The 15815-nt window shown below is 31.8% G+C and overlaps 1 protein-coding gene across 1 annotated transcript; it reads right to left on the bottom strand.

Annotated features, from left to right (window-relative positions):
* Positions 1–11002: 11002 nt before the first annotated feature.
* Positions 11003–15571, bottom strand: LOC105804281 (shikimate kinase 1, chloroplastic). Its single transcript, XM_012636813.2, has 11 exons — positions 15333–15571; positions 14959–15175; positions 14302–14360; positions 14016–14070; positions 13854–13926; positions 12947–13034; positions 12136–12218; positions 11903–12035; positions 11736–11814; positions 11364–11428; positions 11003–11283 (listed from the first exon to the last, which is right to left on the bottom strand). Exons 2-11 carry the CDS (start codon positions 15167–15169, stop codon positions 11221–11223), a joined length of 909 nt encoding a protein of 302 aa, XP_012492267.1. The 5' UTR covers positions 15170–15175; positions 15333–15571; the 3' UTR covers positions 11003–11220.
* Positions 15572–15815: the final 244 nt, after the last annotated feature.

Genomic DNA, 15815 nt, shown 5'->3' with positions numbered 1-15815 from the left:
CATAGAAATCCAAATTTTATGAAACTTAGAAGCGAAACCTACCACACATTCACAAAAACACTTAGAAAATGTCAAGTTCCACACAATCGAGACAACAAATTGAAATTGAAGAGTTTGAATCCACACCTGATTCACGATCAAAGACGTCCAAAACCTGACTCGATGACCAAGAAACCGAAGCTTTTTGAAAACTACAACACAACCATTTTCAAAAAAGGAAAACAAAGAAAGGGGAAGAGGAGAATGTCCAGAAAGAAAAAATAAAGAAAAATAATAAAACTAATAAAATAAACACTAAGTAAAGAAAATAATTATCTAAACCATTAAAAAAAACAAAAATGGTCCCTCAAAACACTCCTGAAGACTCAAACCCAGGACCCAAAGGTACACTAACACACTACCAACCACCAGACTAGCAGGCTCATTCTGTCACTTAAACACGCAACTAAACACAATAGCACAACCTACTCACTGGCCCTAACCACAAAGCTCAAAACTTCTAACCCTAAAATTTAGGGTGTTACACAATATATATGTCATTTTGGTTGATGATTATGGCATGAAATGTTGCCTTGGATTTGAGGTACTTAAGGTAGTATTGATAGCTTGTTGATTGTGGTTAATATGGTCAAATTGGTATATGTTTTGAAGTGACCAAAATTGGTATGGTTATGTATCAATTATGTTATATTTTGGCATGAAAACAAGTTAAGTGATAATTGGTTAAATATCAACATGTATAGGTGTTTTGGTTAATGTTATAGCCATTATGTTTAGGCTTGTAATTATGGTATATATATATGACCTTATGATGGTTGATTTTATAGTCTTTATGATGCTTAAATGATGGAAGTTGAAATGGTATTTAAAATGTGTGTAATGGAATGCTCTTTGACATGGTTGAATATGGTTATTTTGGTATTTGGAATGTACTGGACATATATGGCTAATGGTGCTAAATGTCAAATGGCCAATTTGGTATTTTGGTGTGAATTTGATAGGTAAATAAAGTGGTAAGTTTTGGCATAAAATTAGTTATAAGTTGATTGAACTTTTGGCTAATGGTGTTACATGTTTAATTGTTGTGATTGAGGTACCTTTTGGGAATATTGGTTGTATGCACATATACCTTATTGGTTTAGCTTGTGGATGCATTATTTGGTGCAATTTGAATGCTTGTTTAGATGTGGAAAATTGGTTGTAGGTGTGTGCATGATTGGGTGAGAAAAATGACTTGGAAATGGCCTATTTTTCGTCCACACGGCCAGGGACATGAGCATGTGTCTCAGCCGTGTGTGACACACGGCCATACGACATGGTCGCGTGTCCCCTGTAGCTTACAAAAGGTTGCAAGTCAGGCAGTTTCACGCCTAGTACACGGCCTGGCACACTGGCGTGTGAGGCTACTTCGAAGGGTACACGGCTTGGATCATGGGCATGTGGCTTGGCAGTGTGACCCAAGTCAAAGAGTTACACGGGCATGGACACGAGCTGGGACACAGTCGTGTGTCCCTACTTTGAATGCCCACACTGGTTGAGACACGGGCATGTGTCTCAGCCGTGTGACCCTGCAGTTTTGAAAATTTTCATCTTTTTCCTAAAAATTCTATAAATTTTTGATTTTGTCCCGACTTGTTTCTAATGTATCTTTAGAGTCTCGAGGGCTCGTATAAGGTACAATATGAATGTTATTGATTGACTTTCCTATGATTGATGTTGAGTTATTCCAGCGACGGATACAAGTTAGGGGTGTTACATTACCGAAGTAAGTATAACAATTCAACCATAAACTTTTCCTGTCATCCACAACCTCAACCGATAAATCACAAAAGTTCAATTCAATACTCAAATATATATAGAAATTCCATCAAAATCATAAAACAAGTTATCTTACCGAGATTTTCAATTCGATGAACGACTTACAGATAAGAGTACATCGACAATCCAACACAAAACACACCAGATGCTCACAAGAGTCAATCCATCCAAAACAAACCAATGCTCGTAAGAGCTAATCCCTCTGAAACACACCAATGCTCGTAAAAGTTAATCCCTTCGAAATACACCAATGCTCGTAAGAGTTAATCCCTTCGAAACACACCAAAATAGAGAGTATAAGATGAGAGTTCGCAAAAAATTTTGAACCTCGGTTTACTCAGGAAATACATGTATATATATCACTCCATAACCATCTCCACTCTAATCCCCTATAACACACCATATCTCGACTGTATTCTATCCCGCGTTCAATCTAATCTAAACATCAAATTCAATAACATTTCTCAAATAACCTTTCATTATCAACAATTGAATATAACTATTGTACCATGTTATACTATTCAGCAATTCATATAGATGTTAAATGTTAAACCATACAAACTTACTTGGACTAAATTGTAGTAGTTGTAGAAGTTCAGGAACTATTCTCAATTTTTCCTTTTCCACGAGTATTTGCATGATCTTGATCTAAAATGTAAAACTTCTCAATTATCAGCTTACATTTCACATTTCAATCCATTTTACAATTAATACTTTTTTCAAATTTACACAATTACCCCAAATTTTATATTTTTACAATTAGCCCTTTAACCCAAATTCATCAAATTAACCATTTTTCTCAAGTTAATATTCCATCCAAATATACTAGGCCCTTAAAAAGTCCCTAATGAATATTAAATTCACTATCAAACCCTAAAATTTTGACATTTTCATAATTTAATCCTAAAATCAAAATCTAACAAAATCACTTTACAAAATCATCAAACAACATAATCAATGCTCCAAATACATGGTATTCATAAAAAAACATTCAAGATTCATCAATGTAAACTTTTAAAACTTTTAACATATTCAAAAACGAAGGTACGAGCTAGTTGGATCTATGATCTCAAAAACATAAAAATTGCAAGAAACAGAATCAAAATGTACTTACATGAAAGAAATTAAGCAAAACTTCGTTTTTCCTCACCCTAGTTATGGCTTTCGACCATTTGAAGAAGAAAATGAAAGTGAATTTGTTTTCTTCATTAATTAATTTTGTTTTCATTTAGTTTAATTTATAAATTTGCCATTGATTTCATAATTTTAAATCAATTTCAACTATGTTGCCATCCCACTATAATAACTAGGGTATATTTTTTACTTAAGTCCTTCCTCCTTTGTTAATTAAGCTATTTCATCACTTAAATGCTATAATTAGCATATTTTGCACTTTTTACAATTTAGTACGTTTTCTTAAATTAACTATCTAAACGTTAATATTTCTGAACCAAATTTTAATACAACTTTAGTGACTCCATAAATATTCTAAAAATAACATTTACGATTAACGAGGCTAAAATTTTTGGTCCCGAACCACTATTCCGTCACCACTGAAAATTAGGCTGTTACAATATGTGGCATGATAAACGTTTAAAGGATGTTAATAAGTTTAGTTAAATTAGACTATAATTGTGTGTTGAGTATAACATTGTTTTGAGCATGGATAACATTTTAACTTCTGAATTTTTGGTATTTTGGGTAAATGTATCAATACTGGAGATACGAATATCGATACCTCGAAGTTGGGACATTTTCAAAATTTGATAGAATCCAACTTTGGTATCGATACCCATATACGAGTATCGATACTCGTAATAAAAATATTGATACTTGCTCATTCAGTATCGGTACCTACGTTTATTTTCGATATTTATTAAAAATAAACCTTAATTACTGTTAAAACTATTTCCATTGTCATTTAAATGTTTAAATTAGCCATGAACTTTTCTTTAAATGTTAATTTTAGTATATGTTGCTCTTATTCAAAACCATATATGCATGTGATTAAGTTTCGTTGGTTGATATAGCATCTTATAACTCGGGTCCGGTGACCGGACTGGGTGAGGGGTGTTACAATATTCGTTTGTTTGCTCATTAGTGAAGTCTCTTTTTCCCATGATTTTTTATCCTCTTGATTGGAAGAATTTTTCCACATAAATATTTGTGCCCAATTTTCTCTATTCCTTCTTTTTCGTTGTTTATACGAGTTATTCCCCAACATTTTGAAATAGATATAAGGTTCCTAGACACTGAAGGTACATAAAGAGATTAAAATAGGTCTAAGCGATAACTGGCATCCAAGACTAAATGATTAGTCTCTATGCCTTCAATTTGGGCCTTTATACGGTTCCCCATATATAGGAAATCTTCAATTGATTTTGTGGTTTGGATATATGAGTAGTAGCACCACACTCAAACCACCAAGTACTATTAGGAACTTCAATTATGTTTAATTCGAAACATACAGAAACATAAAATTTTCCTTTCTTTTTGAACCAAGCTTTGCATGTTTGGAAATCTTTCTAAAAGTATCCTACTTTCTTACAGAAGTGATACTTATCTATCATTCGTTCCTTTTTCTTACCATTAGAGACATTGACAAGCAAGTTTTTTTTTTCTTCTTGAACTTGTATATTTCTTCCTTGAGTCCATTGTCAGCTCCTTAACCCACAAGGTTGATGAAATTACTTCCTTGACTCTTTAATTTTGTTTCCTCTTGAACGAGCTTACTAGCCAATTCATTAACATCTCACTTATCTTTAATAGTGTTATAGTTTATTTAAAATAGCCCATAATTCAGTGCTAGTGTGTTCAATATGAATAGCACAAAAAAAGAGCCATCCATCATCATCCCAAGGTCTTTATCCTTACTTCAACATTAGTCATCTCAATGATATGTTCTTGCATTCCCCTCGACCTACCATACTTCATGGTCGTGAGTTGTTTCATTAAATTACTAGCGAGTGACTTATTCGCAATGTAACACCCATTACCCGTATTCGACGTCGGAATAGGGCATGAGGCATGCAATTCAATGCTTCATTTCCATTTCATTCAGTTCACAATTTCTCATGCTCACAATTCAAATCATATCACTAGCAATTTCCATTTAATTACCATGTATTTCAATTAAAACACAATAATTAATAATAATTAGATTTGAATTACAGTAATACAAACTTACTAGTCTAAATTGCAGTAATACCATGATACAGGGGCATTTTGGAAATTTTCCATTTCCCTCGACTTTCCACGCGATCTTGATCTAAATTAATAATTTCATTCAATTTATTAATTTAGACAATAAATCTATTCAATTCTTGAAATTTCGTCATTTTTTCCATTTTTACAAAATTACCCTAAAAATTTTACTTTTATTCAATTTAGTCCCTGAACCTAAAACATGTAAATTAGTTATTTTTAAAATAAACTCATATTATCAGAATATTCACATACATTTTTCCTCCTTCTCCACTCCATTCCACATCCTTAATGTATTTAACACTCTTAGAAATAACATTTTCGAAAGTTTCATTATTCACCCTTAAGTATATTCAAAGTTGTCTATCCGAGTCAGTATCACTAAATTATTTTTTTTCTGGAGCTACAGAACTCCAAATTATACACCGTTAATTTTTCCTTAAACTAAACTCATATATATTTTTACCATAAAATTTTCATAATTTTTAGTTTAGTCAATTAGTACAGTTTATTCTTTAAAGATTCCCTATTTCACTGTCTTCCGTTTCTGACCTCTCTTCACTAAAAATAAAATATCTCTTAGTAAAAATTCTGATGGTAGTTTCGTTTATTTCTATTTAAACTAGACTAATTAATAAATTTAATCATATAAATTAAAAATTACAATTATTTTTTACAATTTATAATGATTTATCAAAGTTAGAACAGGGATTCTAAAATCAATCCGACCACCTTACTAAAATTCAAATATCTCAAAATATATAACTCTTTTACTTTGTTTATTTCTTTTATGTAAATATATATTAATTAAAATTTCATTTCATAGCTTATTCACTCTCTAATTCAATTTCTACAATTTATGGTGATTTTTCAAATTTAACCTCTCGCATTTGTCCAAAACTGTTTTAGTGCAAGATGTTGATAATCAAATTTATAACACCCTCCTTTCCTTTCTCTACAATATTTTCTATCAATTCCTCTTGTTTCCTTCTCTAACATATCAAGAACATAGAACCTTATATAATAAATCCCTACATTAACATCAATTCCCTACTTTTTCAATAATATCAAACTCAAAAATATATTGAAATCTTAATGTTCTTACCTTGTTCTATTGATTTCAATCTTTAACTTGATTTTCTCTATCCTCCAGCCTTTATTTCTTGAATCTAACTTGATATTCTAGCTCCCAATAGTCTCCTTATCAATTTTCTCTCTTGGTGGTTATGGAAATTCTTTTAATTTCTAGATGAAAATGGTGAATTTTTTGTGGAATGACCAAATTGTAAAGAAAGCAAAACTTTCTTTCTTTCTCTCTTTTTCTCACGTTGGTGCATGGAAAAATGGTGGGTTGCATGCTTCTTCATCTTCCTTTTCTTATATATATACTAAATAAAATAATAAAATAATAATAAAATAATAAAATATCATTTAAAAATCAAATTAAAATACTAATAAACTAATATTTATTTAATTAATATAAAATATCTCCAACATCATCATTATCTTCTAGATTTCTCTCTCTTCTAATTGACCATTTTGCCCTTTATGATCTTTAAAATTCCATCCTTGAGTCATCACTTAATTTGGTAAAATTACGATTTTGTCCCTCAAAATTCTTCACCTTTTTCAATTTGGTCCTAATCCATCTATTTTCCTTAGTTTCTAGATCATTCCACCCTTAAAATATTTATACCACTGGTCCTTCAACGTTTTCATATTTACACTTTAACCCCTCAATTTTTAAGTATTTACTCTTGGGCAACAAAACTTTTCTCACTTTTGCGATTTAATCTTTTCTTGAACTAATATGTCATAATATACTTCTCAATGTTTACATAACTCCAAAATTTCCCCTTTTTGTCGCTTTATTTCCTTATTTTATTATATCAAAGATAATATTTTACTGTAAAAATTTTTGGGTATTACACGCAAAACGAAAACACTCTTCCACAAACATAAGATATTCTTTCGCACTTTCAGTTTGTGGAATTGTGGTCTTAATATTGTTGGGAATAGTCATTCACAAAAACATAAGGCTCAATATGTAGTTAGAGAAGTTTAACTCGTATAACATCCCTTCCTCACTAATTGAGTGAATAATAACAGCAGGTTTATCTTATAGTAGTCCCAAGTCAAGATCCAAAACACCTAAATGGAACTTGACTCGTTCACTCCATTTAGCGAAGTTTAACTCATTAAATAAAGTAACAGATAAAGCTTGCCAATGAAGAGAAATGGTTACAAAATAATACATAAAAGTAAAAACAATACATAAATGTTCAAATATTGAGTTCACATATGCAAACAACCTAAGTATATTCTAGTTCTCCTTTGGGTAAATACTACAATATACTATCATAAATAAATGCTAATAACCTTAGTGGAAAAATAAATAATTTTCATCAAATATAAATGTTCTATTTAGACATTCGAATATATGTCTAACAAAAATATTATTTTGCCACCATAATTTTCACTATTCATAAAATAAATAATTCACCTTTAGGCAAATTATGAAGTTCTAATGAGTAGTGAAAGTCAATTCATCAATATGACCATTATAAGCAGTTAATTAATTACATAGATATTGAAAATTTTACATACATGATTAGATTGACACCTATGAGAACTTTTTAATTTGGTCACTTTAGTGACTATCAAATTATATGCACCACATAGACACCAAATTAAAATATTCAACTTTAAAAATAAAAACTTTAATACCTATCTACATAAAATACTTAAAAGCTCGTAATTTAATCTATCCTCAATTTTAACCAATATACTATAAAAGAACAATAAACTTTTCAAACATGGTTTATTAATATAAAAATATATAATTAAAATAAGAAATTTTATTAACAAATATGAGCACATACAATGCAATCATCCAAGCCTGGCCCTTAGGGTCGTCTAGAGGTGTGATTGCTTAGGGCCCAAGGCTGAAAGGGGTTCAAAATATTATTTTTTTAGTTTTTAATGGGCTCAAAAATATTTTTTTTAACTTTTAAAAGAAACAAAAATTAACCAACTTTTAAAGGGCTCAAAAAAAAAGCTTTTAAGGGCCCAAAATTTTTTTACCAACTTTTAAGGGATTTAAAAAAAAAAATTCTCCAACTTTTAAGAAACCTAAAACTTTATTTTATTATTTTATCTAGGGCCCTAAAAATATCAAAAATGGACCTTTAATCATCCATCCAAAAAATTAAAACAACAATACATTCTTCATTAACAAATAAGAGGAAATTGAATGCCATGCGATGGAACATTGTAATGCATCCAGCTTGAATGCTTTAGCCCCCCTAAGAGGAATTATTTCATGCAATAACACTTACTCCTAAGAGGAATTTGTGATTCTGTTGAGAAAATTATTAGGAGCTTTATTTAGGGGTATTCAAATGAAGAACCAAAGCTGCATTGGATGAATTGGCGAGAGGTTTGTCAACTTGTTGCTAATGGGGACTAAGATTATAGCATTTGTCTAATCAAAATAGATCATTTCTCTTCTCAAAATTAGAAGCGCTTTGGGATTGAGGATTGAAAGGGAAGTAAGAAGTTGGAAAGGATTGCTTAACTGCAGAGGCGAATCTAGAGGGCTAGCAGGGGGTTCGGTCCCTCTAAAATAAAAAAATTGTTATTTAGACTTTTTAAATATTTTTTAAAATTTTAAAATTAATAAAATTAAAATTGTACTTTACCCCTCTAAAATTATAAAATTTGGATTCAATTCTTAAAATTATAAAAATATAAATTATTAAAAATTAAAATTTTATTCTACCTCTAAAATAATTTTCTCATTTCACCCTGTCCAAATCATTAAGATAATGAAGTATTACTACGTAATTTGAGAGGTAATATTTGCTGAAATATTTGGGATTACAATAGTGGGCTTGAGCTCCGTACATTTCACGTGAGGTTGGTTGATGAGGCTGACACGTGGAATCCATAAGCCGACATCGTGCCATTTGCAAGATATACAAAGTCTGATTAAAACATGAAAAAGTGGTGACCCATGAACTCTTGTTAGCTAATTGATGATTTAAATGATCGACATTCGACACCTGTGGTCTAACCTAAATCCCATTTCATTAAATCACTGTAGCTACTACCTCTGACTTGTTTATGAAAAGCAGCCACTGGTCTCCTAATAATGAGCAACAATTGAGTGCTCATCATCCTCTTTACCAAATACTCACTCAACAACAATTACTTCAGATGCAATAAAAATAAAAATGATATGCTGAGGCAGACCCTTTTTGGAAGTCAATAACTAGGCTTTGCTTTGCAAGTGTCCCTTTATTATAGTTATAAAAAAGGTCTTTCAAGCACCATCTTTCGGCGTAATATGGGGAAGCTTGTTCAAGATCTAAAGAAGGGATTTTGCCACATGGTTGAAGCCTACGCGGCCGACCGTGCCTAAAGGTCCCCCGGCTCAGACCAGCTGATCAACGATCCAACTCCAAAATTTTCAGCCATGTCCATTGTCAGTTTTAATGTCTTGCAGTAAATATTATACAGCTATAACATCCTTTTGCTGGACTAAACTGCTCAATATTAATTAGCATATATGTTGATAGGCTTTGGGTTTTCATTCTCTTAGATCTTTGAAAGTGTTTGTAGTTTTGCTGGTAAAGTAATACGGAGGGTTTTGTACTATTACTTAAATTACATTTTACTCCTTGTATTCAAAAAATAAGTAGATTAGTCTCTGTATTAGATTAAAGAGTAAATTGATGTAATTTCATTTATTTTTACGGTTAAAAACTGGTATAACTGACAAAATAATCATATGTACTTTATTCTAACATATAAGAACTCGTTTTAATAGTAGAAATGGAAGAAAATTTGAACAAAAGGACTAATTTGCTCTTTGATCTAATATCATTGACTAATTTACTATTTTTTAGTAGAGAAGTATAAATATAATCCATCTCCTAGTTGAAGAGTGTCTATTATACTTTTACCTAGTTTTACTGTTACAAAGTAATTTCTTATTGCTAAGGAAATTTTATTTATATTATATATATAATGTTCAGCAAACACAAGTTGTATACATGATAGTTTTAGAAATTAAACAATTGAGTCAGGTTACTACCCATTATAATGGCAAGGTAGTTATTTGAATTTTGAGTTTATTATTTATATATTATAAAAGAGAGAATTTTTGGAAAAATTAATGTTATGAAATTATCTCAACTTTTCATTATTTATATAAGATTCAGTTTCGTAATTTTGTTGCTTGTATCCTTTAAAAAGTATTTATGCCTCAGTCTCCATCCCTTTCTCTTGTAGTCTTCTTCTACCATATATTTGTAACAAAAATGCTAGTTTGAACAATCCCATTCGAACTCTTTCTAAAATGTGTCATGCTTCACATGCACAAACAAATAATAATATTCATAATTTTGTTTTTCCATATAGAAATATGTTTTTCAAAAGTAAAATATTTAAATATTTCCGGATCGGGGAATATGAGTAACCACCAATATATATGTGGTATCAATCTAATGCACCTGTAAAAGCTGTAGTTTACTTTTGCCCTTATTTATATTTTTCTAATTTAACCTCTGGATTGACCATTTTTAACATCAAGAAGTTATTCCTTGGTGTCCTGATCAAGGCTCAATCTAATCCAATTCACTAACGTCAACCAATTTCACCATCACCCAAAGGCGGTTGACATGAGCCCAGTCCGCTTAAAATAGAAAATTATTATTTAAGCTCTTTAAACTTTTTTAAAATTTTAAATTAATAAAGTTAAAATTACATTTTTGACCCCTTAAAATAAAAAAAAATCGATTTAATCCTTCAAAAATTATAAAAATATAGACTACAAAAATGAAATTTTCATTTGGCCTCCCCTAAAGTTTTGTTCTGGCTTCCCCTGCCATCACCGATTTGAATCTCAACTGCCCCGCTTGAAAAACAAGCCTATCTCATAGACGAGAATATTGAGAACAGCCACGAACATAGAGAATACCAAAAAAGAAATATCATGAATCAGGCAAACATACACGAGTGCATCAAATTCATGATATTTAGTCACAATACGTGGGGAGTTTCACAACTTAGTTGCGTAAACAAACTACACCGTGGCAGAGATAAAAAGAAAAACAAAACAAAAATGAGGCAATTTTGACATGCTATGCTACAAATAAAACCAAATCAAATCACCATATTTAAGCTTTTTCAAAACTATAATCCTGCAATGGCCATGCCATCTTCCTCCTTTAGATACACTTCAATTTGTTCCAATGCCTAAGAGGATAGTCATACCATTTAGCCAACATTTTAATAGGATAAGGGGAGAAAATATAAGACAAAGAGAAAGAAAAGACCTCGATTGCGATCTCTGTTGGAGTAAGATCTGATACATCTCTATAACCTAGTTTGCCTGCAATTTCTGAAATTTTTGGAACACGAGTTTAAAGAAAAAAATCAGCTGGAGACAAACATAAACACCACAGCAACAAAAGCATGAGCTTGCCATATCAAATGAAGATACAAAGGGAATACAGATGAAAAGGAAAGTAAAGGAAGAATGATAATGGCATCACACTATATCTCATATCTTTGAAGAATGTAAACAAGCTGAAGGTAATGAGCATTGATGCACTTCAAGCAACCAGCTAACAGAGGCTTCATACACTATCTTGTCCGAACATAACCTAGACCATAAAAGTACAAGACACAGGTTTAACTATACATACCTTCCAATGAAACCCTGGCATTTGCTTTAGCATAATTTTTACCCCTCTGCTCCAAAAGGTAAGACAGACGTTTTAAAGCCTGTAAAAGGGTCAGAATGTCAAAAACTTGCTAGACCATGTAAACCAAGTCCACGCAAGGAAAGAAAATAAAATCAGCAACAGACTACCTTTGTATATGGATCACCATCTTCATAATGCAAAAGGGGACGAGAATGAGTACCTACTGCAGCAATCCTTTGTGCCAAGGCTTCCAAAGGTACATCTAACCAAACAACAATCCCCTTCTTCTGCATATAGTCCCTGATAAACCAAATAAAAGAGTCAGACTGTTATAGTTTATGCAACAGAAAATCGAACCAACGCAGAGAGAAGAATCTAAACTAATTAAATTCCTGTTTACCAGTTCACATCCCGTACAACTGCACCTCCACCAGTAGAAACAACAAGTTGTTTCTTTGAAGAGAGCCTCTGCAATACCTCAGTCTTATAGACAAGAAGAATATAAAAGATTCAGTTCAATTGGAAAAATGCGCAATATATTATAATGACAACAATTATGATGACTAAATTGGTCCTCCATGCAATCATAAATAATGGTCCTAGAATAAGTGATGATAAAGACTAAAATCAGTTAGCAATTTGTCTAATTCTTTTCTTTCGTAAATTTGCTATCTCTGGCTTACAGTGGCCTCCCTTTTATATTAGTGAAACTCAGCCCAAACCAACTTCTGAATGTTGGTCAAATTTACATGTCTGCCAATAATCTTCTATAACAAGGTTCATTACAATGAAAACTTATATCATCTAATTCTTCATATGACTAGCAGCAGAGGTCCTACTTAAGTGAGATTAATACTGGTTTACAATCTTCTACGATAGCACATAAAGGCAGAGATTGACCCTTATATCTCCATTATGTTTTAGCTAAAAAAAGATTAAATTAAACTTAAAAATAAATAACTCAAACCAACTCAATAAAAAAACTTAAATTTGAAACAAAAGGCATAATTCCAAAAAGATTAACTTTAAAGTAAAAGGAGACTCAAACACTCAATCCAAAAATATTGCCATGAAAATTTTCACAGTCCTCCAATTTTAGAAAAATGACGGCTTACTTTACTGCATGATCATCAACATAAGTAATGATTCAAGTAAAATACACTGAAGGATGAAAGAATATGTGAATAAAGAGAGGGAGTTTGCTGACTTACCTCCTTTTTTCTGAAGAAACTCTCCCCATGAAGCTTAAATATTTCAGCTACAGACATTCCATTCACCTCCTGCTCTATTAATGTGTCACTGAAAATTATAGAATAAAGCTGTTCTTGAGACACAAATTAAAAAGTTGGTTTAGCAATCTTACCTTGGCAATTGGTAGACATGAAGGAAGGAATAACACTTCTAATATTCAACCTAGACAATTTACGTATCAAAAATGGACCAAGTCCTTGGACAGCGGAGTCTAATCTGAACATATTAATGCCCAAATTATTTAAATAATGCATGATCTCAACCCATCATTAGCTCTTGTGACCAAGACCACTAATTCCACCCTACAAACCATAGAGGACAATATGCCACAAAGAACTAGGAAACTCATGAAGAATGTTTCCATAGCTTCTGCATGTTAATTTTCTTCTTTCCAGTATCTTAATGGAGAATGAAAATGACATAGGAGCATTTATTTATATTATAATATTTTATTATTTCAGTTTTATGTTATAACCTTTATTTTATATATTAGATATATTATATATGGATAGGGTTATTAGTTATCTTTAGGGTTTAAACCTAGGGCTAGGAATAAAACTTTATTTGCAAAAAAGCCTAGTAACTTCACTTGCAAGAAAGAATGCCTATATAAATAAGTTGTAGCTTTTACAGCCATCATCATTATTCTTATTATTTTTCTATGAAATAATATAAAGAAACAAGAGGTTCTTTTTAAACCCCAAGCTTTTTAGAGTTCCAACTTCTTTCTTCTTTTTTGTTCAGACCAAATTTTTTCTATTGATTCACTGCTGGTTTCCCCCCTTAAACCACACCAATTTTGCCATTAGAACATCAGAAGATTACAACTATAGGACTCACTACTAACAAACAATTCACAGTACAAACCTGTCACAAAATGAATAACCGAGTACATGGGAGAGAATTTTGCCCACTGTAGTTTTTCCAGAGCCCATCAATCCTGCAGATTCATGTTGATAAAGTTTAGATACCAAAGAAAGTAAATCTTTGACAGCACAAACTTAGAAAACTTGGACAAAAGAAACTGACCAACAAGATATATACTGTGCCCATTTAAATATGGCTCAACCTCTAGTGACTTATTCTGCAAATTTTATTCACATAATGTAAGATACAGCAGCAGAACAAATCTCAGATGCAGCACAAGTTAGCTTCTCTTTCCAGTGTTTGAGGCCTTAACTAAAAACTAAAATATCACTGGAAATAGATGCCAAAACACTAAATGGAAGAGATTAAAAAAAAAAGGAGGTATCTAATCACCATATCATACTTTATAAACCAAAGATTAAAATAATTACAGGGAATTTTATCATACCTTTAACATTAAAGCTTCATCATAAGGCGCATGAATGCTTCCAGTTTCCATTGTTGAAGCTGCGAAATAACATTTTAAAACATAACATCATAGGGATCAATCATATGTGTGATAAAATTTAAAATTCTCAAGAACAATTTAGCCACCTAGGGTCTGAGTTGTATTGCTCTCACTTTGCAGAATCTCAACATGAACAAAACATGCTAGTTTCATCCTATGGTAAAACAACATGAAATTCAACCAAGATTAAATGGTACAACTTAGCAGAAAAGTGAGAACATGAAAGGAGACTGGCATTTGACAGAAGGCAGAGACAAAATGATTTCTAATCTACGCTCCAAGTATTACAAATGGTTATATTAGGAAATTTAACAAAACCCTGCGTCATATCCGCACATTAAAAAACAATGGAATTTACTATCAGGTCAATAGTAAATTTATAGTGTCATGTGCAAAAGTTGCCAAAGCTTCTTTCCTGTCTATTTTCCTTTAAAACGTTGCTATTCTTTTATTCCAATTTTACCTTAAATTTTCGAAATCCAACATATCATGAAAAAGATTTAGAAAGAGAGAGGACTTTAATAAATGAATCAATTGTACAAATATGATAAACGAAATTACAACAGTCATAAAATTGGCATATCAATTTTGTTTCACCTGAAAAGTTCGTATAGGAAGAGCAGGAAACCTCCAAAGAGACTGATCTATGTCGATTGGAAGGTGTCTGAACCGGAAAGTGGGCCGAAACAACCACCCGGGTCTTGTGTTCTTGCTTTGCTATCCGATCGAACCGCAAAGAACCAGTCGATTTTCTCCCAAACCTAATCCATGTCGGATAATTCAACTTGCATGCAACTCCTGCCTCCATTTTCAGCTTCCAACCGCCCCCGATTCAATAAAATTTTCAAAAATAAAAATTCTCAGTTTTTCTTTTACTAATTAATTCATGAGAAATTTATGCAGAAATTAGTTAATAATAAAGCTAATTAAACTTTAACAACAGAAATTTCAAGCAAAACTTATGAACTTACCTCGATTAATTAATAAAGATAAAATGAAATTCTTGAAGGGCTATTGCTCTCTGACTTTGTATTAAAGAAGAGAAGGCTCGTTTATAATCTATTACTGTAATATTTTTAGAAATGCAGTTTGCTTTTTCTGGCAGGGATGCATTTTAAAGCGGCGACTGGAGTATGGAAACTGTATACAAATTTTATATATACCTCTTATTATATTTAAACAGTGCAGCAATGATGACGTGGAAGCAAGGGCATTCCCACCAACCAATTCCCCCCGGCAAGGAGGGGCTGGTAGCAAGCATTCAGAGGAAGAAGGTGAGGTGAGGGGTTGCTTTCGTGGGCCCATTCTTGGGGTAGTTGTTATTCACTCTACTGCTGCCACGTTTTTAGTTTCATAAATTACTCTTTTTATTTACTATTTATCACCACTATAAACCTTGTGGTAAGTAGGGGTGAGCATTCGATCGAATCGAGTCGAATCGAAAATTTTTAAAT

Source organism: Gossypium raimondii, chromosome 11, assembly GCF_025698545.1.
Source record: "Gossypium raimondii isolate GPD5lz chromosome 11, ASM2569854v1, whole genome shotgun sequence".
Classification (NCBI taxonomy): domain Eukaryota; kingdom Viridiplantae; phylum Streptophyta; class Magnoliopsida; order Malvales; family Malvaceae; genus Gossypium; species Gossypium raimondii.
Note: the sequence above shows the minus strand (reverse complement) of the source record. Positions and strands in the feature narration are given on the sequence as shown.

Excerpts from the sequence above, each read along its gene's own strand:
- LOC105804281 (XM_012636813.2), bottom strand. The coding sequence starts at position 15,169 with ATGGAGGCAGGAGTTGCATGCAAGTTGAATTATCCGACATGGATTAGG. Across the intron at positions 14,361-14,958 it reads TTCCTATACGAACTTTTCAG|CTTCAACAATGGAAACTGGA; the intron begins GTGAAACAAAAT and ends GTTATTTCGCAG. Across the intron at positions 11,284-11,363 it reads CAACAGAGATCGCAATCGAG|GCATTGGAACAAATTGAAGT; the intron begins GTCTTTTCTTTC and ends CTATCCTCTTAG.